The sequence below is a fragment of the Trachypithecus francoisi genome, unplaced genomic scaffold (assembly GCF_009764315.1).
Source record: "Trachypithecus francoisi isolate TF-2019V2 unplaced genomic scaffold, Tfra_2.0 Lachesis_group4, whole genome shotgun sequence".
Lineage (NCBI taxonomy): Eukaryota > Metazoa > Chordata > Mammalia > Primates > Cercopithecidae > Trachypithecus > Trachypithecus francoisi.
In genome coordinates, this window is record NW_022681469.1 from 14,506,144 (window position 1) to 14,533,867 (window position 27,724).

Here is a 27,724-nt window from a genome sequence, read left to right on the forward strand (position 1 = left end):
AAGAATGTAATAATCACACATACACCCTTGGTTCAGGCAATATTTACATTTGCTTCCTTTAACAAGGTAGCAGAGAACTTTACTGGGATTGGTCAATCTCTCCTGGACTCTTCTAGTGCTGGCTCCTATCTTAGTGTGTCAAGGATCTCTGCCAGCAAGACTTTCTTTTTCCACTTATGCAAGGAAGTTGGAGTCCCTTGGCTGAGCTCTCCAGAGAGGTACAGGGGCATCAGTGCTAGAGGGTTAATAAGGGTACAGACTGCCTGGGATTTTATGCTAAAACTTTTACGAGGGGATTATGGTTTATAGCAGACACGTGTCTTAGCACAGATCCTCATCACAGCGCCCATAGTTTTTCAGATGCAAAGAAGCTTGCATATGTTGCTGACTCTTCATGTTTGTGTTCCTCCCTGTTTTTAACAAACACTTTCTTTCCTAAAATAACATGTTGAAAAAATGGTTTTTTATAATCATGTGTTATAGACTGAGTTTTTGTGTCTCCGAAAATTCATATGGTAATGTCTTACCCCCAGTGTGTTTGTATTGAGAAGGTTGGGCCTTTGGAAGATAATTCGTGCATGGGGGTGAAGACTTCATGAATCGGATTAGCCCTGATGAAAAAAAGAGCTTGTTCCTCTGTCTCTACTCTCTGCCGTGACCATGTGAGGATGCAATGAATAGATGGCCATCTGCAAACCAGGAAGAGGGTCCTCACCAGAACTGCATCTGCTGACACCTTGCTCTTGGGCTTTGCAGCCTCCAGAACTGTGAGAAATAAATGTTGTTCAGCTTCACAGTCTAATTTGTTAAAGCAGCCCGAGCTAAGACAACACTTTTATGACATTTCTTGATAATACGATGTTAAGAGTTCAGAAAAGTAAAACACTCTATCCAACCAAGTTCACTTTTTTTGGTGGTGGAGGTAGGCATCTCTTGGAAATACTTACAGTAATTACATGCTTTACAAGGAAAGGAGGGGAAAGGTGATAGTTTAAGCACTAAAGTCTGAAATCTTGTGATGTTTTCTGAGATTTTTTTTTTTTTTTTGAGATGGAGTTTCGCTCTTGTAGCCCAGGCTGGAGTGCAATGGCGTGATCTCGGCTTACTGCAACCTGCGCGTCCCAGGTTCAAGCGATTCTCCTGTCTCAGCCTCCCGTGTAGCTGCGATAACAGGCGCATGCCACCATGCCCGGCTAATTTTTGTTTTTAGTAAAGACGGGATTTCATCATATTGGTCAGGCTGGTCTCAAACTCCTGACTTCAGGTGATCCTCTTGCCTTGGCCTCCCAGAGTGCTGGAATTACAGGCGTGAGCCACCACACCTGCTCGTTTTCTGAGAATGAAAGTATGATTGTCCCTTGGTATCTATGAGGGATTTGTTCCAGGACCTACCATGCATACCAAAATCTGTGGATGCCCATGTCCCTGATATAAAATGGCATACTATTGGCATGTAACCTATGTATATCATTCTGTATACTTTAAGTCATCTCTAGATTTTTTATAATACGGAATGCAATGTCAATACTATGTAAATAATTGTTGTACTGTATTGTTTAAGGAATAATGGCAAGGAAAAAATCTGCCCATGTTCAATACAGACACAATTTTTTTTTCTGTATATTTTTGATCCATAGTTGGTTGAAACCTATGGATGCAGAGCCCCTGGATACAGAGGGCTGATTGTATTTCTAGAATGTAAATGTGGGGTGGGAGTTGAAGATGTGATTTATTTATGTGATTTATTATGGAGGCAAATGGACTTCATCTTGTGGAGCCTGGAGAATATTAAATACTTAATTTAATTAACATTAAATACAAAAATTAAATACTTATTTTTTTTTTTTTTTGAGACAGAGTCTCACACTGTCGCCCAGGCTACCATGCTGGAGTGCAGTGGCGTGATCTCGGCTCACTGCAACCTCCACCTCCCGAGTTCATGCCATTCTCCTGCCTCAGCCTCCCGAGTAGCTGGGACTACAGGCGCCCGCCACCACGCCAGGCTAATTTTTTGTGTTTTTAGTAGAGACGGGGTTTCACCGTGTTAGTCAGGATGGTCTTGATCTCCCGACCTCGTGATCCATCCGCCTCAGTCTCCCAAAGTGCTGGGATTACAGGCATGAGCCACTACGCCCAGCACCAATACCTAACTTTAAGCAGAACATTGGCAAGCTCAGATTTAATATTTCGAAAACTTACTGTCATAACCATTTGAAGGACTCCTTGGTTATAGAGGCAGCATTGTAGATAAGAAGGTCAGTGGAATTATCCATGTGAGAATTATGATTTCTGAATTAAGGCTGTGACAGGGATGATGAAATAAGAATTATTTGAGAAAAATCTAGAATTTCCTTGGATTTCTTATCTGTGAATGGAAGCCTCAAAATTTTGCCATTGCAAGAGACATTATTTCTATCTCACCCAAACATGCTTACACTAAACTAGACCTTCTGTTATAATGTAGCCTGCTTGAAATGGAAACAGGATCCCTGTAGTAGTGCTTCCATAGCTTGACAAGATGCAACAAGATGTATCCTGTGTTTGCTCATATAACATACGTTGGTACTATAAAATACGAGTTCTTTACTTTCTCTCTGGTTTCTCATTGACCTTTGTATTAATCAGTAGAATTATTTTATCGGCTTACTAAAACATGTTTTAGTATTGCTTTTTTTTTTAGTCAACTTATTTGTTCTTGCTCTATCTTGATCCCACTCATTCCTCCAAACCCTGAATTGGCTCTTCCATCTTCAAATTATAGGATCCAACAAACCAAGAATTTCATTATTCTGTTGAAGCCTCACTAGAGTGCAGCACACATCTTTGAGAGTTAAAGGAAGCTTATTAAGCGTAATCTAAATTTTTTATACCCTAGTGTTTAATTTTGTTAAGTTGGCTATGCTAACGTTGGTTGCAGCTCTCAGACAGTAGGGTAAACATATGCCTTGGTTTACATAGGATAGTTCCAGTTTATGCCCGTATTCCTGGTGTAATTTATTTATAATGTCCCCTTTTTACTTTCAAAAGTGTCTCAGTTTGTACATTAAATTGTAAGATCACCCTATCTATCAGGGAGAGCCACAAAGAAATTGTCCATTTATGCATTTCTAGAATTCAATTTATGAAAAGTAAATGTAATTAAAATATGCTGACAGCCACTGTGCCTGCTGTAGACTTCATTCATACTGTCTCTAAGTCTTTTTGAGGACAAATGGAGTAAAACTTGTCATTTGTTTACTGAAAGATTTTTACTGCTATAATAGAAAAATGAAATTACTTCTCTTTTGGTGCTATATGTCCCTCAACCAGTCTTGTCATGATTCTATTAAGGTAAATAATGCAAAGCTGAGTCTTGCATTTATTTTCTAAACTAAATACATACTATAACTATTTAACTTATTGTGGTGGAAAACAGAGAACCTTATATGGACTTATAAGTGAAACGAATCTTGAAAAATGTGATAATGAATTTAGTGCATCCCCTACCTTTACAGATGAGTGACCCAGATCACAAGGAGGTTATGTTACATATATGTGGTTCATGGCTACTTAAGTAGCATACAGTGCTATAGCTAGACCTCCAGTGTTTTAATCCGGGGATTCAAGGTTCTTTTCGCTAGATGGGATTGCATATGAAAACCACAGGCTACCTTTATTCCCCTCCCACTCATCTTGTAAACAAAAAGGTCCATGGAAAACATCCTGACTTTAGAGTAGGAAATATATGGAATGCAGTCAGAAATTGATATTTTACATTTCATATATTTAAAATATGGCATAATAGGTATGTGCTGAGTACCTTTGTGTATGTGCACCAAATATGTTTTTTTTTTTTTTTTGAGACAGAGTCTCACTCTGTTGCTCAGGCTGGAGTGCAGTGGCGCCATCTCTGCTCACTGCAAGCTCTGCCGCCTCCGGGGTTCATGCCATTCTTCTGCCTCAGCCTCCCTAGAAGCTGGGACTACAGGCGCCCGCCACCTCGCCTGGCTAATTTTTTTGTATTTTTAGTAGAGACGGGGTTTCACCATGTTCGCCAGGATGGTCTCGATCTCCTGACCTCGTGATCCGCCCGCCTCAGCCTCCCAATATGTTTTAAATTTTTAATTGACTGCATATGTTTATGGGGTACAACGTGATGTTTTGATACATGTATATACATTGTGGAGTGATCAAATCAGGATAATGTGAATATCCATCACTTGAAGTGTTTATCATTTCTTTGTGGTGAGAATATTGAAAATCCTGACTTTTAGCTATTTTGAAGTATATAATACATTATTAACTCTCATCACTGTGTTGTGCAATAGAACACCAGACCTTATTTCTTCTAACTGTAACTTTGTACTCATTGACCAATGTCTGCTTTTCCTCCATCCACCAGCCTCTGATAATTACCATTTTACTCTCTACTTCTATGAGTTTGACTGTTATAGATTCCACATATGAGATCAGACAGTATTTGTTTCTTTGTTTCTGGCTTGTATAGGTTCATTCACATCACAAATGATAGAATTTCCTAGTTTTTTTAGAAAGGCTAACTCATATTCCATTATTTATATATACCACAGTTTTTAACCCATTTGGTAGATACTTGGGTTATTTCCACATATTGACTATTGTGAATAATGCAGTGAATGTAGGAATGCAGATATCTCTTCAGCATACTGATTTCCATTACTTTGGGTATGTCCCAGTAGTGGGATTGCTGGATCGTATTGTGATGCTATTTTCAGTTTTTAGAGGAAATTCTATACATTTCTTTATATAGCTGTACTAATTTGTAAAACCACCAAAAGTGTATGTATAAGGGTTCCCTTTTCCCCACATCTTCACCAACACTTATCTTTCAACTCTTTGATAATAGCCAATCTAAAAGTTGTGAGGTAATAATTCATTGTGGTTTTAATTTGCATTCATCTGATGATTAGACCATGATGAGCATTTCTTCACATATCTGTTGGCCATTTCTATGTTTTCTTTTAAGAAATGTCTTTAAATCCTTTGCCTATATTTTAAAAGGGTTAAAATGTGACATATATACACCATGGAACACTATGCAGCCATATAAAAGGATGAGTTCATGTCCTTTGTAGGGACATGGATGAAACTGGAAACCATCATTCTGAGCAAACTATCACAGGGACAAAAAACCAAACACCACATGTTCTCACTGATTGGTGGGAATTGAACAATGAGATCACTTGAACACAGGAAGGGGAACATCACACACCGGGGCCTGTCATGGGGTGAGGGAGTGGGGAGGGATAGCATTAGGAGATATACCTAACGTAAATCATGAGTTAACGGGTGCAGCACACCAACATGGCACATGCATACATATGTAACAAACCTGTACGTTGTGCACATGTACCCTAGACCTTAAAGTATAATAATAAAAAATAATAAGTATTATTTTTTTAAAAGGGTTATTTGTTATCTTGTTACAGAGTAGTCTGAGTTTCTTGTATATTTTGAATAGTAGCCCCTTATCTGATATATGATTTGCAAATATTTTCTCCCAGCTCATGGGTGCCTCCTTTATTAATTGTTTCTATCACTGTGCAGGTGTCTTTTAGTTTGAACCAATCCCATTTGTCTGTTTTAGCCCTTGTTACTTGTGATTTTGGAGTCATTATCTAAGAAGTTTCTACCCAGAACGATGTCAGTCTTAGAGCTTTTTCTCCATGTTTTCTTCTTGTGTTTTATGGTTTCTGCTCGTATGTGTAAATCCTTCATACATTTTGAGTTGATTATTTCATAAGGGGTGAGGTAAGGACCCAAACAACTCCCAGACTCAAGCGATCCTTCTGCCTCAGCTTCCCAGTAGCTAGGACTACAGATGCATGCCACCATGCAAAGCTATTTTTTTTTACTTTTTACCTTTTATTTATTTATTTTTAATTTTTTTTTTTTTTTTTTGGCAGAGATGGGAGTCTTGCCATGTTGCCTAGGCTGGTCTTGAACTCCTGGCCTCAAGCAGTCCTCTTGCTTTGGCCTCCATACGTTCTGGGATTACAAGCACGAACTACCATGCCCGGCCTCCAATTTCTTTCTTTTGTACGTAGATACCTAGTTTTCCCAACATCATTTATTGAAGAGACTACACTTTCTTCAATGTGTGTTCTTCACAATTTTGTTGAAAATCAATTGACCATAGATATGTGGGTTTATTTTGGAGCTCCCTATCCTATTCCATTGGTTGATTTATCTGTTTTTCTGTCAGTATCATGCTGTTTTGATTACTATAGCATTGTAATATATTTTGAACTCTGGTAGTATGATACCTCCAGCTTTCTTCTTTTTACTGAAGATTGCTTTGTCTATTTGGTGTCTTTTGTGACTCCATATGAATTTTATGAATTTTTTTTCTATTTCTGTGAAGAACTACACTGGAATTTTTATAGGGATTGCATTGAATCTGTAGCATTGTGAGTAATATGGATATTTTAACAATATTCTTCCAATTGAAGAACATGGGATATCTTTTCATTTATTTGTGTCATCTTTAATTTTTTAATTAATGTTTTATAGTTTTTAATATTCAGATCTTTCACTTATAATTTAGTTAAATTTACTCCTAAATATTTTTTTGATCCTATTATTAATGGGATTGTTTTCTTCACTTCTTTTTCAGACAGTTCATTGTTACTATATAGAAACTACTGATTTTTTATTTTGCACCGTACAACTTTACTGAATTTATCAGTTTAAACCATTTTTTGGTAGCTTCTTTAGGATTTTCTATATATATTAATAAGATCATGATATTAACAAACAGATATAATTTCACTTCATCCTTTCCTGTTTGGATACTTATTTCTTTCTCTTGCCTAATTGCTCTGGCTAGGACTTTCAGGACTATGTTGAAGATACTTAATATTATTTTTATCTTCTTAAATTTGTTAGACTTGTTCCATGACCTAACATATGATCTATTCTGGAGAATGTTCCTTGTGCACTTAAGAAGAGTGTGTCTTCTGTTGCTGTTGGATAGAATGTTCTGGGTATGTCTTTTGGGTCCATTTGTGATACTTTAAAGTACAGTTCAAGTCCAGTGTTTTCTTACTGATTTTCTGTCTGGATGACCTGTCTGATGTTTAAAGCGGGGTATTGAAATGTCCTACTATTATTGTGTTAAAGTCTTTGTCTCCTTTCAGATCTCTTAATGTTTACTTTATATATTTAGGTGCTCCAATGTTGGGTGGACATATATTTACAATTGTCATATCCTCTTGATGAACTGACCCCTTTGTCAGTATATAAGAATCTTCTTTGTCTATTTTTACTGTTTCTACCTAAAGTCTATTTTGTTTGTATTATGTATAGCTGCCCCTGCATTCTTTTTGTTTCCATTTTCATGGAATGTCTTTTTTATTCCTTCACTTTCAGCCTATGAGTGTCCTTTAAAGTAAAGCAAGTCTTTAAAGGACACTCATAGGCTGAAAATGAAGGAATAAAAAAGGCATTCCATGTTGAGTCTTTACAACAATATATTCAACCACTCTATGCTTTTTGATTGGAAAAGTTAATCCATTTACATTTATATAATTATTGATAGGTGCAGACTTACTAGTGCCATTTTGTTCATTGTTTTTTGTAGAGCAGTTGTCTTTTAGATCTTCTGTTCTTTTTTTCTGCTGGTGTTCTTCCTTTGTGGTTTGATGGGTGGCTCCCTGTAGTAGTATGCTTTAGATCTTTTCTTCTTATCTTTTGTGTATCTCTTAGAGGATTTTGCTTTGTGGTTACCCTGAGGCTTACATAAAACATACTTAAAACTGGCTATTTCAAATTGGTAACAGCTTAATTTTGATCCCATACACACACTACACATTTACTCTTCTACTTCCCACATTTTATGTTTTTAATGTCTTGCTTTATGTTTTTTATAATACATAATCACTTGAAAAATTTTAAAGCTGTAGTTTTGTTTTTAGTAATTTTGCCTTTTATTCTTTATACTGGAGGTATAATTGTTTACCCAGCACTGTTTCGGTGTTAGAGTGTATTGGATTTGACAGTAGACTTGCTTTTATACTTAAAGTTTTATACTTTCATATATTTTAATGTTACTAATTAGTGTCCTCTTCTTCTGCTTGAAGAACTCCCTTTGGCATTTCTTATAAAACAAGTCTAGTGGTGATAAACTCTCTCAGTTTTTGTTTGTCTGAGTGTTTATCACCTCTTCATTTTCAAAAGACAGGATTGCTAGGAGTAGTATTCTTGGTTGACAGAACAACCCCCATCCCCCTTCAGGATTTTGAATATATGATTTAACTCCCTTCTGGCCTGCGATATTTCTGCTGAGAAATACACTGATACTTTTATGGAGATTCGTTTACATGTGACAATTCACTTTTTCCTTGCTGCTTTCAACACCCTAACTTTTGACATTTTGATTATGATATGTCTTGGTGTGGGTCTTTTTTGGATTTATCTTATTTGATTTATCATAGGCTTCTTGGATTTGCTTTCTATTTCCTTCCCCAGGCTGGGGATGTTTTCTGCCATTATTTCTTTGAATGTATTTTCTGTTCTTTTCTCTTTCTCTTGTTCTCCTAGTACACTAATAATGTGTAAGTTGTTATACTTGATGATGTCACATAAGTCTCTTAAGCAATCCTTACTTTTTTTCACTTGTCAGATATTGCTGAAGGATTAAATAATAAAAGGACTGGGAATTGACCACTGAGTTTTGCTGTGTTGATGCCTTGAGTATTCATGTTTGATGCAGTAATAAAGGGTAGCAAACTTATCTCTTATCTGTATTACTATAATGATCTCTTTTTATCTCCTGACTTCTTGCCTTTTCACAGTTTATTCTCAACACACTCCGCATGGTGACATTTTAAAATACTAGATCATATCAATCCTCAGCCCAGAATGGCCCCCCCATTTAATGTTAATAAAAACCAAGGACTTTACAATGACTTAAGCTCTATACAAATCTAACACTTGCATTTTACTCTGATTTTTCCTACTTCTACTAATTTTTCATTTTGCTCTAGCAACTTAACTCCTAAAGCTCTTTGCCAATGCCTGTAGCCATGTAACATTGTCCCTGTATTACCATAGTCTGTTCTCTGAAACATCATCCCGCCCCCTATTGTTCTCCCCCACGTATCCACATATGTGGCCAATTCCCTCAACTTCTTTCAAGTCTTTGTCTACTTTATTACTTTCCCAATGCAGCCTACTGTAGCTGTCTTATTTAAAGTTGAAACATTCCCCCCAACCATTTTTTATCTTCCTTTCTCTACTCTATTATTCTTTTTTAGCATTTACCACCTTTTTCACATTCTAACTTATATATTCATATAGAAAAACCTTTTTATCAAGTGTATATTATCCTTCATTTGAATATTAACTCCATGCTGATATATCCTAAGTGTTTAGGATATTTCCTAGCACATGGTAAATAATCCACAAACATTGGTTAGTTTTTCTTGTCATTAGCTTGTAAATGAAGCTTATAAAAGCATCAGATGTGTATCTGAGCTAATAAATATGACGTGTTTGCTTTTTTCAAAAGCTACTACCTTTTGAAATCATTTCCAAGTAAGAAAGTACTATTTTGTAGGAGTTAGGTGATGTTAACTCAGCCTAATAATTAGCTTCTTGCCTCTCTGGTTATTTATTCAGTTTTTCCTGAGTATTTATATGCTCAAGGGAAGCTCAGTAAACACCTGTTGTCTACTCTGTTGCAAACACTGTGCTAGTGGCTTTGATCCATAGGCCTCCTCTAGAAGGAGAGATTCACAAGTATGTCAATGTTTATAACAAAGTATGACTGGGTGATGTTAGAAATAAATGCACAGGGGTTTGGGTTCACACAGAAAAGACACACTTGCAGTCTATAAATGGTCTATTTTAGATTGAACACTCTGTCCTCTTTCTGATATCTCTGTGAATATCAGATGTCCTACTTACAGCCAGAACTAGAGAACTGCAGAAATGATCCAAAGCCAATTCCTTTTCTGTCCCACCTGCAGCTTGCATTGATCCTCGTGTTTTTAATCAATCTTGCTAAATACTTCCTGTAGGGAAAATGAGTAGTGATGAGAGGTAATCTTGCTGCTACTTTCTTCTGAAAATTTTAATGATTGATTACAGATATTGCTTATTCATCATGATATCCCATTGTAGAAGATGGGGATTAAATTTCAGTCTTAAAGGTTATGGGATCCCTCAAGGCTTAGCGTATAGTAATGAAAAATTGAGAACCTAACAAGGGGATTTCAGATTCTGTATAGTGAATAAACTTTGATCAGGCCTTGCTTCTGATATGAATTTAGGATTATGTGGATAGGAATATGCCATGAGCTTTTTACTGCAGCCTTAGAACTTTCTCTATATTTCGTATACAATTTCTTATTTATGTATTTCTCTTCAGTTTAAAGCAAATGCTCTAGTTTTCCTGAAGCCGTAAATAATCTCTGGGCCTTTCCCAACTGGTCTATAGAGGCCTTCTTAATTATTGGCCTCCAAAACATAAATAGAAATGATTTACCTAACTTGATATCACAAACAGAAGCCATCCCTTTGATAAGTCTATGTCTAATTGCTTACAAGTTAACCCTTTTTTTTTTTTTTGAGACGGAGTCTGGCTGTGTCGCCCAGGCTGGAGTGCAGTGGCGCGATCTCGGCTCACTGCAAGCTCCGCCTCCCGAGTTCACGGCATTCTCCCGCCTCAGCCTCCGAGTAGCTGGGACTACAGGCGCACGCCACCACGCCCGGCTAAATTTTTGTATTTTTAGTAGAGACGGGGTTTCACCGTGTTAGCCAGGATGGTCTCGATCTCCTGACCTCGTAATCCGCCCGCCTCGGCCTCCCAAAGTGCTGGGATTACAGGCTTGAGCCACCGCGCCCGGCCACAAGTTAACTCTTTCCTCTGAATATTAACAGATGTCCTGGACATTGCCTGTGTATTTGGAGTAATACATACTTCCTAGATTATATGGTCTTTCTGAGCCACAAAACCTAATTCTTTGAATTCTAAAAAGATCTCTAAGGAGAATAATAGATCCTTTAGATGTATGGTTTGTCTGGTTTCTGTTTGTTTTTTTCTTTTTCTTTCTTTTCTTTTTTTTTTTTCTTTTTTTTTTTTTTTTTGTGAGACATAGTCTCACTCTGTGGCCCAGGCTGGAGTGCAATGGCATAATCTTGGCTCACCACAACCTCTGCCTCCTGAGTTCAAATGATTCTCCTGCCTCAGCCTCCCCAGTAGCTGGGACTACAGGTGCGCACCACCACGTGGGCCCAGCTAATTTTTGTATTTTTAGTAGAGATGCGTTTCATCATGTTGGCCAGGATGATCTCAATCTCTTGACCTCATGATCCACTTGCCTCAGTCCCCAAAGTGCTGAGATTACAGGCGTGAGCCACTGCACCCAGCCTGCCTGGTTTCTTTGATTTTTAACTTTTGATGTTCCTGAGTACATACTAGGTGGGTATATTTCTGGGGAACACACAGATATTTTAGTACAGGCACGCAACATATAATAATCACATCATGGAAACTGGGTTATCCATCCCCCGAAGCATTTACCCTTTGTGTTACAAACAATCCAGTTATACTCTTAGTTACTGGTTTGGCTGTCTTAAAATATTTTAAGCTTAATGTGAAGCATGTTACCCTTAGTAAAAATTCCCATTCTTCTTACATTCTGATAAGGTCACAAATAGGAAACTCATTTCAGAACTTGGTTCTTCCCTGTAATTTACTTTTAGTGTTGTTATGGAACCCCATTTTGAAGTATACATTCCCACAGTATAGCAATTATCTATTTCTTTCTTAGGCTAATGAGTCTTTTCTTGCAATATCTTCACTTATTCATTCGTCAAACTCTTGAACATCTTGGATGTAAAGCACTTTGCAAAATCCCTGGTATAACCGTTGAACCAGAGAAACAACATTTGGCTTCATGACCTGATACCACTTATTTCTCTGGGAATTGAATAGGTTCTATTGGTGCTTGGTTAACAGGTTATTATTCTAAACTCACGCCATCTTTATGGATCACACATTAAGCCTTTTTAATGTATTATTTTAAAACATAAACAACAATATTCTGTATTTTTACTTATTTTTTATATGTGACTATATGTGACTCCCGGTTTTACCTTCCTTGCTTAGGTTGATGTGATCGTGACATTGGGAGGCCTTGCTGGGCGTTTTGACCAGATTATGGCATCTGTGAATACCTTGTTCCGAGCGACTCACATCACTCCTTGTCCAATTATAATAATCCAAGAGGAATCGCTGATCTACCTGCTCCAACCAGTAAGTCAAAAGAGAATATAATGTGAGCCCTTTCCTTCACAAAGCTTCTACCACTTGAGTAGACTAGGAGAAAACATTGACCCTGCTTGGGTCTTTGAACTGTGAGTGGAACTGATCATGTGTGCTTTCTTGTGGCCACTTTAGTTTTGCCTTAGGTCACTGACCAGCAAAAATGTGGAGGAGAATCCTGAAAGTTTAAATTTTGTTATGTCTAGAAAACAAGATAAAATGTTGTAACTCTAAATCGACTAAGAATTAAATTGAGCACTTTTGCGTTTTGAACAGCTGAATGTGAATGACATTTGAGAAAAACCTCAATAGGGGAAACACAAGGCTTGGCAAATGTTGCTAATGTAATTCTTATGTATTTTGAGTGTTGTCATTATAATTGGATATAATTGGAAACTGGGTTTGATTTCATTAGGCACTTAGAAGACAGTCTTGAGCTTTTACTATTCATAAGTTGCCTGGTGATTAGTTTGTCTGTCTCAGAATAATTTCTAATGATGTCTTTCATTTCCAATGATAAACATTAACGACATTTTCTCTCAGTGTAGTACATAGAACAGAATTCTTACTAAACAAACACATTTTATGAGGTTTATTGGTGGACTTCAGTTTAAAAATATCATTTGGTAACTTTTTTTTTTTTTAAAGATAGTGGACAGATCTTTCCATGTTTGCCTCTCATTGTAGTCTACTGCTTACAATTTTGCTTCTACCCTACCTACCATCTGTAGTGTGGCATTACTAGAAATTGTGGTTTGGTTAATAGGTTAATAGGGTGGGTTTAGTGCATGCTCACTATTCTTTAGCCAGTTTTGCATTTTTTTTTTCCTGGCTCTTTGTGTGTCTCAGCCATGTTGCTTTCGGGATAAAAGTAGAAGAGAAGAATTCAGATTTCAAACAATACTGTCCATTTATTTAGTCAACAGTTACAGACTGCCTTCTGCGTATTTGTTGCACTGCATGGCAATGAAGGATAAAAATAAATAGTTGCATATGATCTTTGCTCTCCAGATTAAGTGTAATGAAAGATCCATTTATACAAATGTAATCATAATGCAGTGTTGAAAGATTAGTACCAAAAGGTGAAATAATAGAAAACTGGGGCATGTGTGTAGTGAGAAAAATCTTCACAGAAGCACTCATGTTGTCTTCACTCAATGACTTCAACAAACATTTACTGAGTACCTGCTATTTGCCAGGCTCCTTTCTAGGGATAGAGCAGTTAACAATATAAACGGAAATCCTTTCATGCAACATACCTTCTACTGAGCTTACAATTCAACAGAATATTCAAGGATGAGTAGATTCTTGCTGTGGAAGATGATGGGAGAGTTATTTAATTCAAGAGGAGCCAGAAAAGAAACACAGAGATACAGGATATGTTACGGGATTTGCAGGTAATTCTGTGCAGCTAAAATATGGGGTGTGGATGGAAAAATGCCAGAAGATAAGACGAGAAAACTAATTGGGATACTGATTGTGAAGGGCTTTAAATTCCACACAATGGAATGTGAACTTCCTTTTGCCATAGGTTTTGGAAAGTCATTAAAAGATTTTGGTTAGCAGTACAGATATGCTTTTTAGATTTCTTATCAAATTATATGTTGGTTAAATACCCATAGATTCCCAACAGTTTCTGAAGTTTGAAACTTACTACTATTGTGAAGCATTGAGCTTTGTTATACTGCATTGAATTGATGGTATGACTGCTAAAGTATGCAGTCATAACTTGTCTCTGTATAGATGCTCTGGTCAATATATTACTAGTTAAAAATGTAGTACAATACTTTTTAAAATTATAATTGGCAGATTCACTGATAGAAAAAGCTACATCTAAAATATGACTTCTACGTTAAGGTATTTTTACTGTTTTGGGTTTCTGCATTTTCCCTATAATTGGTATAATTATGAACTTTCTGAAATAGATTTGGCTTGGGATTCATTGGATTTGCTTCCATCTACAGATTGTTGTCTGTCATCATTTCTGGAAAACCCTCAACCATTATGTTTTCAAATAGTGCCCTATTCTTTTTCTCTTTTCTTCTGTACCTCCTATTAAATGTATTTAAGATCCTCTACTTGTATCATATACATCTCAGCACTTTCTTATTTTCAATGTCTTCATCTCTCTGGGCTGCGTTCTGAAGTTCTTCACTACCTCTGTGTTCTGTTCACTGTCCCGCTTCAGCTCTTCCTATCTGCCGCTAGACCCACCCTCTGCGTTTTTAATTCCTGCCATGAGTATTCTTTCTTATATGCTTGCCCTTTACTCACATTTTCAAAGGGCTCTTTCTGAAAACATAATTATCAAACTGGTTTTATAGTCTAGAATAATTCTAATGTAAGCCAGCTGCCTTTTATGTTCACTTTTGCTTTCATATTTCGTGACCTCAGTTCCTTCTCTGTTTTATGATTTTGGGCCGGGACCTCACATTTCTGAGAACTTTAAGTGTGCGAATTGTTTGAGGCGTGGGTTAAAAGTAAATCCAGGGAGAATTTACATTTGCTTTTGCCCGGCTGCTGAGTGGACTTGTAGCCCAGTTCTGTGGGAGCACTAACTACTTAGGACATTTTGTCTGAGACTTTTGTGGACCACATTGTCCGTGTAGATTCTGAATGTAACACTGCTGAGAAATTGATGTCTGGTTACAGATGCTCAGGGGAGACTTTTTTCATCTTCTCAGCTGTGGAGTGCCAAGGTTTGGTTGTTCACTTTTCCTAGCAGTCCAGTGGGAGTGTTGCTTATATTCATCTCGATATTTCGGATCTCTGCTTTACGTGGTACGGCACCCTTTCAGATGTCCACCTTGGGCAGGCCTTGAGCTTTGTCTTCTGACAACCTTCCATACTTGAGGGCTTTAGAAACTGAAGCTCGGGTTCATCTGATTTGCCAAACACTCTCCAGATAAAAGTTAGCCTTGGCCTTCTTTTTATATCAAAAGGTAGTTTTTGGCTTCTGGGAAAAATTCTTTTTTTTTTTGAGACACAGTCTCCCTCTGTTGCCCAGGCTGGAGTGCAGTGGCGTGATCTTGGCTCACGGCAGCCTCTGCCTCCTAGAATTCTTTTTTTAAGAAAGATACATTTGATGCATTTTCGAAGATTCTCTTATTTATTTATTTATTTTTAGTATTTTTATTGTCTTCGGTTGGCCAGAGCACTAATCTTTCATATTGCCTGTGTACCTCAGTTACCCCCCCCCCAAGGTCTATGTTGCAGTAATGATCAACTCCAGATCTGAGAGGCTTATCCAAAATTAGGTTTATTAAGTTTTTTTTCTTATTAATAGAATATCTGATGTGGCTTGAGAGGGATCCCACATTGTATATCTAAGCTAACTGGAACGCATTGTTGAAGCAGGGAAACTGATTGCTAGAATGTGGCACCATATTTTTTAAAGGCCAGGCCTGCCTGTGACCTGTGTCACCTTCTGTGGGAATGAAGTTCTACCACCCCAGCCCAACTGCAAAGGCCGTCCAGGGACTGAAGCTTGTGGGCCCAGGAAGAGGAAACACTGACGTACAGAGCAAGTCTCTCTCAAACTGCCAGCTACGGATATCTTGAAAGAAATTCTGGAATCATGACCCTACATAACTTATAGGAATGTAACATCCAGTGTGTTAGACTTTAGTTAAGTCCGAATCCCCAGTTCTCTGAAGTGGTAAACATGTTAAGAGTACTTGTGTAGCCAAATTCCCAAATATAATGCAATGTGGATTCTCTGTGTGATAATTTTGATTTTGTGTCATGGGAATAACTATAAAATTACCTTATCCTAATGAAGTAATTATTACATAGTGCGGTGCAAAAAGCTCATGCAAGATTACACTCTCCGTTCTTTAAAGTAGTGACAATGGCAGGCACAGGCTTCCACCTGTGGGGTTAGCAGTTCAGCCTTTGCTCATCTTGGCCACTCTGTTCTAGGGAGTTCTTTCTCAAGACACAGCTTGTCTCTCTGCTCTTCTTTCACTCTTAGTAAGAAAATAGCAAGAAAATTAGTAACACAAAAGCATATGTTGAAGTGGATATGTTTGGGGATTTAAGGTATGGATGGATCTCATGTGATCCACCATAGTGGTAACAAGTTTTAATTGTAGACCTGTGAATGGGATTAATACTAAAAATCAGTTAAAAACTCCTATAGACCAGGTGTGGTGGCTCATGCCTATAATCCCAGCACTTTGGGAGGCCGATGCGGGCTGATCACCTGAAGTCGGGAGTTTAAGACCAGCCTTTCCAACGTAGTGAAACCCCATCTCTAAAAAATACAAAATTAGCCAGGCATGGTGGCGCATGCCTGTAATCCCAGCTACTCAGAAGGCTGAGGCAGGAGAATCGCTTGAGCCGGGGAGGTGGAGGTTGCAGTGAGCTGAGATTGCACCACTGCATTCTAGCCTGGGCAATAAGAGCAAAACTTCGTCTCAAAAAAAAAAACAAAAAAAACAAAAAACTACTGTAAAATTACTGCACACAAGCATTCTACATCCTAGAAATGAGACTTGCACCATTGGGGCTGAACTGGCTCTGTCAGGTGTTACTTCATATAACGGTGTTATTAATATATGTGATACATGCATTGAATGTGTTGAATGTGCCTATATGTAACATGGCATGCATACTTTGGGGAACGTGTTCAGAATGGATCTACAGCAGACTGTGCAATGTTTCTAGAATATACAATCACAGTCAGGACAGGCAGGAGAAATGTTATAAATTTAAACTGAAATCATTTAAAAATATTGCGAAAGTAGGCTTAAGAAAATGTCTCATATGCTTTAGCGCCCAATAAAGAATGACTTTAAAACTTAAAATTTTTGGCCTGGCGCAGTGGCTCACACCTGTAATCCCAGCACTTCGGGAGGCTGAGGCGGGCAGATCACTAGGTCAGGAAATCGAGACCATCTGGGTAACACGTTGAAACCCCGTCTTTACTAAAAATACAAAAAATTAGCTAGGCGTGGTGGCGGGCGCCTGTAATCCCAGCTACTCAGGAGGCTGAGGCAGGAGAATGGCGTAAACCCGGGAGGCGGAGGTTGCAGTGAGCCGAGATCGCGCCACTGCACTCCAGCCTGGGTGACAGAGCAAGAATCCGTCTCAAAAAAAAAAAAAAAACTTTAAATGTTTTAATGTATTTTTTTAAATTAACATACAATTGTTAAGGAGGAAGATAATACTGATACTTTTACAAGAAGCATCTTATCTGAGCCTTATAACAATACTGGGAGAAAAGCAGGATAATATGGTCACACAGTGAAGTGTTTTGTCTCAGCACTTTTTCCACAACACTACGTTTCCTCCTTCATGGGGTTAATGGACTAAGATGCAAATAATGAACTCTTGAAAACAGTCACAGCCCATAGGCTGGTAATTATCCATAAACAGTGTATAACTGATGGCCGGTTGGTGTGTGCATGTGTATATATAAATATATATGTGTGTGTGTATATATGTGTACATATATGTACCTACACATACACACACACACACACACATATATATATATTCTTCCCCTATGATATTATTTTCAAGTGAGATAAATCTTGGATGCACTGTAAGGGTATACCTCATCTTGTTGCTGTATCCTTAAAGAAAAATGACTTTCTGAAGTTTTATAATAAAATTTACATCTAACAATAATCTTTCATCATTTAAGCAGACTAAATGATTTACCATTAAGCTTTGCTGAAGTATGTTAAAAGTGGTAAAAGTTCAATATAAATGTTAATTATTATGAGTGTTAGATTTGAGCCTAGTGTGTCCTAGAATTTTTTTTCAATTAGATGATCTGAAATTAAAGATAACAATAGGAGGAATAAGTCATCTTATAGCAACTGTTTATCTGATAATTTTTTTAGTCTAGTAACTTGGTGAGAGAGCTTGTGTTATATCTGCTACACTCATTTTAATTGGCTAGAATAGTCCTAGTCCCTGGAACCAGAATGCGCTTTTCTTGATCTTTTTAAAAAAAATCTATCCTCATATCATCTTAGACTTTCTGCGATGTTCTCTGTTTCTTTTGGAGTGCTTACATGTGAGACTCTCATGAGACTAGGTTGTGCAAATAAGTAATTATCTTCCATTCATTAAGGTTCGTCATTTGGGACTGACCTATAGGTCATAGTAGCAATTCACTTAAAGTGTATAATTTGTTTCGATCTGAAGTTTGTGTTCTCTTTTCAGTCCCCTCTCTGTGATGTATTTTTATTAGTTATAAATTGAGTTTTAAAACAAGGATACAGTGAGGTAGTTCCAGTTCAAAATGAATATGGGAAGTCGTTTGGAATTTTTTTAGCTGGTTGTTTTCTTAGCATGTAAGGTTTTTCATATTGTATTTTTGGCATATTTCACTTACTACGGGTCAATGTCATTCTGAGTGAAAACCTTGGTAGGTAGCATTTACTTTGTAGGAATGTTCAGTTTGCCATTTGAAACATAGAAGATTCAAAATCGAATCCAAAATAGTCCCTTCCTTAAAATAAACATCCCTCTTTTACTTCCAAAAATGCGTTCTTGATAAGACATCATCACCTTTTATGAGGAGGGGATGCTATGAAATAGGTGACAGACATTTCAGACACGAAACATGGCTGATGTCAGTAACTAGTTAGGCCATCTTCTTGCTGAAGAGTCAGGTGCTCAGAGCCATGTTTATCATGCTGCCTGTGCGGAGTGTGGGTGGCTCCAGGTTTCATGTACATGCTTTCTCATTTTCTGGTCCTGTGCTTCTCAGGAGTACAGAAACAGTAGCTTCTGTACACTGAGCATAAATTATCTTTTATCTCCAAGTTTTATGGCAGTTTGTAATACAAGTTAATAGGATTTATAACCAAGAAATGAGATGTCCAAGAGTTAATAAGGCATGGCTTTTGCATTATCTAAACCTTGCTCGGTGATTCCCGCTCAGGATTCCAGTATCTGATATAGGAGAAGGTGGCACGGAGCAGACTTCTGTCAGTTTTTGTCTCACTTGAGCAAACTTGCAAATATGTTGTAAATATTTCTTCCTCATCATTTTAGTCACGCTTTACTGCTGCTTCTTTTTTTTTTTCTCTTTCACCAGATCAGTTATTTACTATATAATGTCCTAACATTATTTACATTATACATTTGTAATGCTGGTAACGAATATGATAAAATATGCTGAGGGTTTGATAGAAAGAAGCTGAATATTCATGATATAAATTTGCTATGCCTGATGGTTTCTGCTGAGAACTGGGCATCTGGGTCGGTCTACCCTTGTGTGCACATGTCCCGCACAACCTCATCAGTGATAACATCAGAGAAGTGATTCTCAGCGTGATTTCGAGTAGGCGACAGGGAGTTCTCAATTCTAGACAATGCTGAAATCTTCTCACACTGTTTATTACCCGTTTTAATTCCCTTCTTTGGAATAATCATTATTATTTTATTCTTCCTCTGTATCTTTCATGTAAATTTTATTGTTGCTTGGCCTTTTAGAATTCTTAGTATAAACTACATAGTATCACAGAACTATTAAATATATATTATTAAATATAATAAACTATTAAAAAGTGTAAATAGTGTCAAGCTTTAGAGATCTTTTTATAGATGAGCAGTTGCAGAGACATTCATGTGATCTGCCCAAGGTTATATGCAGTGTTGCTTTGGTAGGTAATTGATACTGAAATTGAAAAAGATCTGATGCAATAATAGTCTGAAAAAGGACCACTAGGCATTTCGTACCAGAAATGGCCTGTTACATTGACCTTCTCAACCTCCCTCCATCTTCCAAAAGGCACATTGTGAATACCTGTTCCTAACTGGCCTACACACACCTCAGCTCGTTGCCCTGGGAAAGTTTTGCCACTCAGGGTTCAACGCCTGGCCAAAATACTCTTTACTTTCAAATTGTGTCCTTGCCTAGCTCTCTTTTCTTTGGCTTGTTTGCTCTGCCATGCCAGTGCAGCAGATTCTTCTACACATGGAATACACACAGATACATCTTCGCTAAGCGTCTTCTTTTCCCTCTTCAAGCGTTGCCTGGCTTTCTAGGGAACAATTTTCAATACTCATTCTCTCCTTCTTTTCTTTCCCCTTTCCTTTGTGTTCTTTTTTTCCTCCTCCTCTACATGGCATTTAAAAAAATAACACAAAAACCTATCCTGTTGTAGTATGTGTTAATCTCATACATGTAAGCAGGAAAACCTTGTATTTTAGTATGAAATAAGACAATAAAATTCCAGAGCTATACAATTCTCATTTTTTAAGTGCCCTAGTGTTCCCTTTAAATCTCCATAGAAAAATTTCCTCTATGGTTTTATCCATGTTTAATTACTTCAAAAACAAACATTCAGTACATACCTGTGATGCAATAGACACTATGGTAGGCACTCAGAGTGCAGAAATAAGAGGCACTGCCTTTATTCTGCTGCTCACAGTTTAGTACAAGAGACAGAATAAATATTAAAATTCAGAAATACATATGAGAAAACACTGGGAGCTAGGGGGATGGCAGGAATAAAGCATCTTACCCAGACAGGACACAGGGCCGGTGGTCCCCAACCCTAATACCTGCCACTCACCCACGCAGCATGCAGGCTCTTTGACCTTAAAGAAGCCTTTCACTGAGAAAGATTTATAGGAAGATGTCCATCAGCAAAAACGTAAGGTGATCCCTCAGTGATTCCAAAGCTGTATAGGAGGAAATACCAAATTCAACCTTCTTGGAAATAGTTAGACAACGTATGTGAATATTGACCTTTCCTTTCAACCATGAGTGAGGGAGAATCCGTTTTGGAGACTTGAATAGTTTCTAAGAGATGATATCAAGACTTCATATGTGATATGGAGATGATATCTGAACTCAGGACTGCTAAGAAGTCAGGCAAAGAAAGGAATAATGACATTTAATGTGGAAGGAATATAAAGCAACAAGAGAACTTGGCATGTTTGGGGAACAGCAAACTGCTGGATCACGGGGAGCCGTTGGAGGTGCAGCTGGAGGGAAGCAAGCTCTAGAGCATGAGGGTTTGCTTGAATCCCCAGGAAGATGGTCTCTATATTGAGAATAAAGGTCAGGTTTTAAGGGTTTTTTAATCAAACGAATGACTTTGATTGACATTTTAGAAAGTTTAATTTGGTTGGAGTATAGATTGTTTATGGAAGAAGTAGAGGCCAACCAATTCTCTTGGAAATCCAAGGAACAAATGGTGAGTAAACTTAAGTAAACATGAGAATGAAGGAAAGATGATGGAGTTTGTTGGAATGTGTGCTCAGAAGTCTTCATTGGAGAAATGCAGTGGGAAGAGTCGGTGTAATACCTGCATTCTGCATTAGGGAACTGGGTGCTATCCTTCTTCGAGATAGAGCAAATGGGAAGAGCAGATCAAAATGGGAAGATCAGCAGTTGACTCTGGGATATAAAGAGAAAGATCTGTCTTTGGAACCAAATGGAATTGCCTAAAAGGATATATGATCTGGCCTGGAGGTATACCTTGAAAATTGTCAATATGTGAAAAAGCAAAAGAGTGATGAGCTTGGATGTCAAGAATAAATAGGATACAATGGATTTGGCAGCCAGGAAGAAATTTGATAAGGTAGAAAGCCAGGAAGAAATTTTGATAAGTTTTTATGGCACAATATGGGTACAAACTATATTACTATGAGTTGAGTATTAAATGGGAAGGGCAGTTGAAATACATTTGTTTTCTTTTGTATTACTGTTTACCCTTTTTTGTTGTTCTCTTATAGAAGTCGATTTTTTGTGCTAAACTGGGAAGTAATAATGGCTTATAAAACTGTTTCGGTGAGACCATTTTTCCAAGTTAAAAACAAAACCATAGCACCTGTATTTGGGATTTTGCCTTTATATCTTGTGCAGCATGACTGAGAGTGCAGCTGCCATGCTGCATGTCTGTAAAAGGCTGCAGATATTTATGGACACTAATTATACCAGCATACACTGGAGAAGTACTTTTCACCCTACTTTTAGCCAATATTTTCTTCCAAAAAAAAATAATAATAATCTCCTGGCCCAACCCCCAGTCCACATCTCTTATAAACCCTTTGCCACCTCTTCTACTTGAACATCTGTGATATGGGGCTAAGGCATGGTGGACCTCTGTGTTAAACCTTTTAGACTCCTTTTCTGGTCTAGGGAAAACTGGTCCACACTTTCCACAACTACTCTTTTCTCTGCTTTTTTGAACTCACTGTACACTTTCAAAAATATTTTTAAGTCATTCTTGTCTTTTAAAACCCTACTCAAAATTTTTGTCTCCTATGCAGCATTTCCAAATAAACCCTCTAAACTTCCTTCATCTGGATCATTTTTATCATCTTTTGTCTTCGTTTATTCAGGTTGCTATAACAAAATACCTTAAACTTGGTTTTATAAACAATAGAAATTCATCTCTCATAGTTATGGAGATTGGGATGTCCAAGATCAAGACACCAGCAGATTCAGTGTCTGGTGAGGGCCCCTTTGCTGGTTGGCTCTTTCTTGCTGTGTTCTCCCAGGGTGGAGGGGGCAACGGAGCTCTCTAGGGCCTCTTTTATAAAGGCACTAATCCCATTCATGAGGGCTCTGCCCTCATTACTTCATTGTCTGCCTAAGGCTCTACCTCTTAATACTATCACATTGGTGATTAGGTTTCGACAGATGAATTGGGAGGCAAGTGGGTGAAGAACATTAGGAACAACCAAGCACTTCTTTTTAATGTTTTTTTTTTTTTTTTTCTCCTGTGGGCCTCAAATACTCTAAACCTAAAACAAAATTCATTGAGTTATAACTTTTCTTTTTTCTGAACTTTAAAAAACATATAATTGAATATTTTGATAAAAGATGAAATAACAGTTATCACAGTTTAACGCTAGCCAAGTCTAAATAGGAAGTTTTAGATAATCTAAATGCATTATTCCATTACCAGAAGTGTCTAGTATTGCCTCCTCTTATAAAATGTGGGCTGCCTGGACATCCCTGGTTAAGAGTCAGAGGCTATAACTTGCTCCACTTATTTCCCTTTTGACATTGCTTTTTTCCTTGTATTTTGGGTGCTCACTTGGGGTAGTGATTGTTACTTTTGGTGGCTGGTAGCATGTTACTGCTGAGCAAATACATGCAGATAATGGTGGTGGTGGTGGGCTTTAAAGCAACCTGGATATGATGATGTTTCAAGGGGAAAGGAGTGAAACACTACCCTGATACCTGCCCCTCACCCACACAGCATAGAGGCTACTTGACCTTAAAGAAGTCATTCACCAAGGAAGATTTATAGAAAGATGTTCATCAGCAAAAACCTATTGTGACCCTCAGTGATTTCAAAGCAGTGAGGGAGGAAATATCAAATTGAATCTTCATGGAAATTGTTTAAAAACTTATTTGTACATTGGCCTTTCATTTTCAACCAAGAGTGACAGAGATTGGGTTTTGGAGACTTGATGCAATCCCTAAGAGTGCTGTGTGCAGGTACAACAATAGAAAAGATGGCGTCAGCATTTGTCTGAGCTCTGTCACCATAATTTATCATAATCCAATTCTAGGTAAAGTAATGGAATATTGGATGCAGGGTGTCATCTTTTCCTTTATCCCTCCTCCCACAGTCCTCTGTGGCAAGGACACTGGTACCCTGTGTCATGTATACTTAGTTCAATTGAGCATTGCTGCAGCATCTTCCTTTGATTGAAAACAAAAGGTTGCCAATGCAGTTATCAATGAACTGTGAAGTAATTTGAGTGTTACCAGCAGGGAAATGAAATGAGCTTCTGGGAAGAAGATTGGCATAAGTGAAAGTTTCTATATAAAGAGCTCCATACAACTCCAGCTGGGTTGTTCTACTTCTCGGCCAATTAAGGTTTTTTTCCTCTAAATTTGGGAGCATTTTGATCTTACTTGTTCTGAAAGTGATCAAAACTAAAAGTGAAGGAAAGCGGAAAATTTTACAAAGGAAGTTAAGCTAAGACAGGTGGGGCTGGAGGGTATTTATTCAGACCATACATTCACTCTAGATATTTTGAAGGTCTTTCAAGGAATCATGTAAGATGTCTCCCTCCCCCATAATACATACATACACATAGAACACATGTAATATATAAGTACACACAAACACCACACAGTTTTACTAAGAAAAAGGAAAGGATTCTAGATCTCATGTCTATTGAAGATGTTTTTTTGAAAACTAGTATGTGTGTCTTTTAAAAGCTCTAATGAGTTATTCATAACTTTATTATCTGAATTATGATATTTGACTTAGATATATACAGAATAGCATAACTGAAATATTTTTTTTAAAAGTTTCAGAGTTTGAAAGCAGGTTAGCAGGATATAACCTAAGGTGATAGACACACACACAGAGAAACTTACTTTGAATAAACATAAAAGAGGAGAGGTATTCCTAATTTCATATTGTTTTCTGAAGCAGACTGAGAAACTGCTTATAAAATATTAAGTAGATTTGATAGTCTAAACGTTGAAGATATACTGAATATTAATATGCTAAATCTCTTGACCAGTGTGCATGATTTATAAAATATCCTCTGTATCCAAAAGGATGGAAAATTAGAAAAATAATAACATTTTAACTTATATACATAACACTTTTATACACTTAACACTTTTACAATTTATGAACTACCTTCATCATCATCTTATTTGATTCTCCCAGCAACCCTTTTAAGTAAGCAGCTAGGTACATTTTTCCTACTTCTGAGATGAAGAAACTATGCATGGAACAACATGGTAAATCCATCAACAATCTAGGAATTTTCTGAACACTACTTCTAAACCTTTTCTTTATAAGAATCCATAGTTACTCTCTAAATTTTATTGGATACATATGGAAGGCTCCAAAAGGATTAAGAAAAAAAAAATTACGTATCTTCTATGCACTGTGAGGTTCACCCAGGAGTAAGCATTTGTATTAGTCTGTTCTCAGACTGCTAACAAAGACATAGCCAAGACTGGGTAATTTATAAAGAAAAAGAGGTTTAATGGACACACAGTTCCACATGACTGGGGAGGCCTCACAATCATGGCAGAAGGTGAAAGAGGAGCAAAAGCACATCTTACATGGTGGCAGGCAAGAGAGAGTGTGCAGGAGAACTGCCCTTTATAAAACCAGCAGATCTTGTAAGACTTAATCAGTATTATGAGAACAGCGTGGGAAAAACCTGTCCCCATGATTCATTTACCTCCCACTGGGTCCCTCTCACAACACGTGGGAATTATGGAAGCTGAAATTCAAGATGAGATTTGAGTGGGGACATATCCATAACAGCATTGACGTGACATGATCTATATGGCTTTTTTCTCCCCAATTTTTTAATTATGAAAATTATACATACAGATTTTTTTTTTTTTTTTTTTTTGAGATGGAGTCTTACTTTCTGGCCAGGCTGGAGTGCAGTGGCATGATGTTGACTCACTGCAACCTCCACCTCCCAGGTTCAAGCGATTCGCCTGCCTCAGCTTCCCAAGTGGCTGGGACTACAGGCACACGCCACCATGCCAAGCTAATTTTTGTATTTTTAGTAGAGATGGGGTTTCACCATGTTGGCCAGGATGGTCTCTTATCTCTTGACCTCGTGATCCACCTGTCTTGGCCTCCTAAAGTGCTGGGATTACAGGCATGAGCCACCGCACCTGGCCACATACAGAGAATTTTTTAAAATAGTACAATGAACAATGTATCTCAACCATTTTTAATTTTTAACATTTTATCACATATATTCCATTTAGTATCTCTATATAGAAGTGTTTTCTTTTGAGCCACCAAAATATGTTGCAGATATCATATCATGTTATTCTAAATACTTCAGTATGGGGAATAATATTTAGAAGCCAAGATCTGAGCAATAAGTGTGTTTATTTCTAGTGTGGTGGTGTTGCTTTTAGACTTCCAATGAACAGAGCTAAGAAAAATTGTGTATGTGTATGTGTATACATATATATCTATAAATCATGAGTTAATATTGATATTTTGAATTCAGTTTTAATATGAATTTTTAAATTTTTTATGTTTATATTTCTTTAAAAAATTCTGGTTTGAAATAGCATACTTGCTTTATACTATAATGTATAGTAATTAGTTTCAAAATTAGAATACTCATATTTATACAAACAGTAAAACTGAGTGAAGTTAAAGACTTTGAAAGTGTTTCTGTAGTTATATCTCAGGCAGAGTATTATCTCTAAAGTTTGTCACCTGAAATGCAAAGTTTTGTTCTTTCTGTGGCTATGATATCAATTTATTAAAATATTAGATTCATTTGTTGTAGTTTATTTGAAATTATAAGGCTTTATTTTTCAATTTTGCAGTTATTATTTAAAGTAATTACATAATTCAGAAGAAGACAGTCTTAGGAGATGTCTTGTGTTCATTCCTTTCCTCACTACCACCATCCTCTTTCAGAATGTTTGAAATTCTTGCACAAAATATTTTAAAAGTATATATATTTTCTTTTCCTCTTCTTTTTAATAAAATAAATCTAGGCTGGGCACGGTGGCTCACACCTGTAATCCCAGCACTTTGGGAGGCCAAGGCGGGTGGATCACAAGGTCAGGAGATCAAGACCATCCTGGCTACATGGTGAAACCCCGTCTCTACTAAAAATACAAGAAATTAGCTGGGCGTGATGGTGGGTGCCTGTAGTCCCAGCTACTCGGGAGGCTGAGGCAGGAGAATGGCGTGAACCCAAGAGGTGGAGCTTGCAGTGAGCCGAGATCGTGCCACCGCACTCCAGCCTGGGCGACAGAGCAAGACTCCATCTCAAAAAAAAAAAAAAGAAAGGAAGAAAGAAAGAAGGAAGGAAGGAAGGAAGGAAAGAAGGAAAGAAAGAAAGAAAGAAATCTAGTATACTATAAGCATTTGTCTCTTTTTTTCCCACTTACTTGCTTTTGGAGCCTACTCTACATGCAGTAATTAGAGATCATCCTTGTTCCTCTGTTATGACTGCTTAGTACTCTATTGTGTGGATTTACCTAAATGGACCATGATTTATGCAGGTGTAGCTTTTGGAAATAACATACTGGAAACTCATACGATGTAGTGCATGCTTTGAGTTAATGGGCATGTATGTTTTGAAAATGTTCTTCAAGTGATTCTTTGTAGATTCCTATTAAGAACAATTTTGTTCTCAAAGCAACCTTATGAGGTAGAGGTGATGTGACTCGATTTTAAAGATGAACAAACTGGTTCTTAAAAAAGGCAAAGGGACTTGTCAAGGGTTATTTTCTCAGTTAGTGATAAAGCCACATTTCAAAACCTTGTTAGACTGAGCCTTTAACTCTCTCCACTCCGCCATTCTGTCTCCAAAAAGATGATTAATGAGTGTAGTATGATGCCATTCAGTGTAGAGAAATGAATCGTAATTTTAAAAGTAAATTTTAAAAAGTAAATGAATTATGCAAATATAACCTATAAAGACCATAAAATTCTTCTATAACAGATAAGTAGGCTTCCCAGCCAGTTTTCTTTTCTT

General features: G+C 37.3%; 1 protein-coding gene across 2 annotated transcripts in view; it reads left to right on the forward strand.

Moving 5' to 3' along the window:
• TPK1 (thiamin pyrophosphokinase 1) overlaps positions 1-27,724 on the forward strand; it is a 384,318-nt gene that overhangs the window by 236,871 nt on the left and 119,723 nt on the right. For both annotated transcript variants that reach the window (XM_033192495.1, XM_033192496.1), the window contains one exon: positions 12,134-12,280. In XM_033192495.1, coding sequence (XP_033048386.1) covers positions 12,134-12,280 — 147 coding nt within the window. The remainder of the gene's footprint in view (positions 1-12,133; positions 12,281-27,724) is intronic.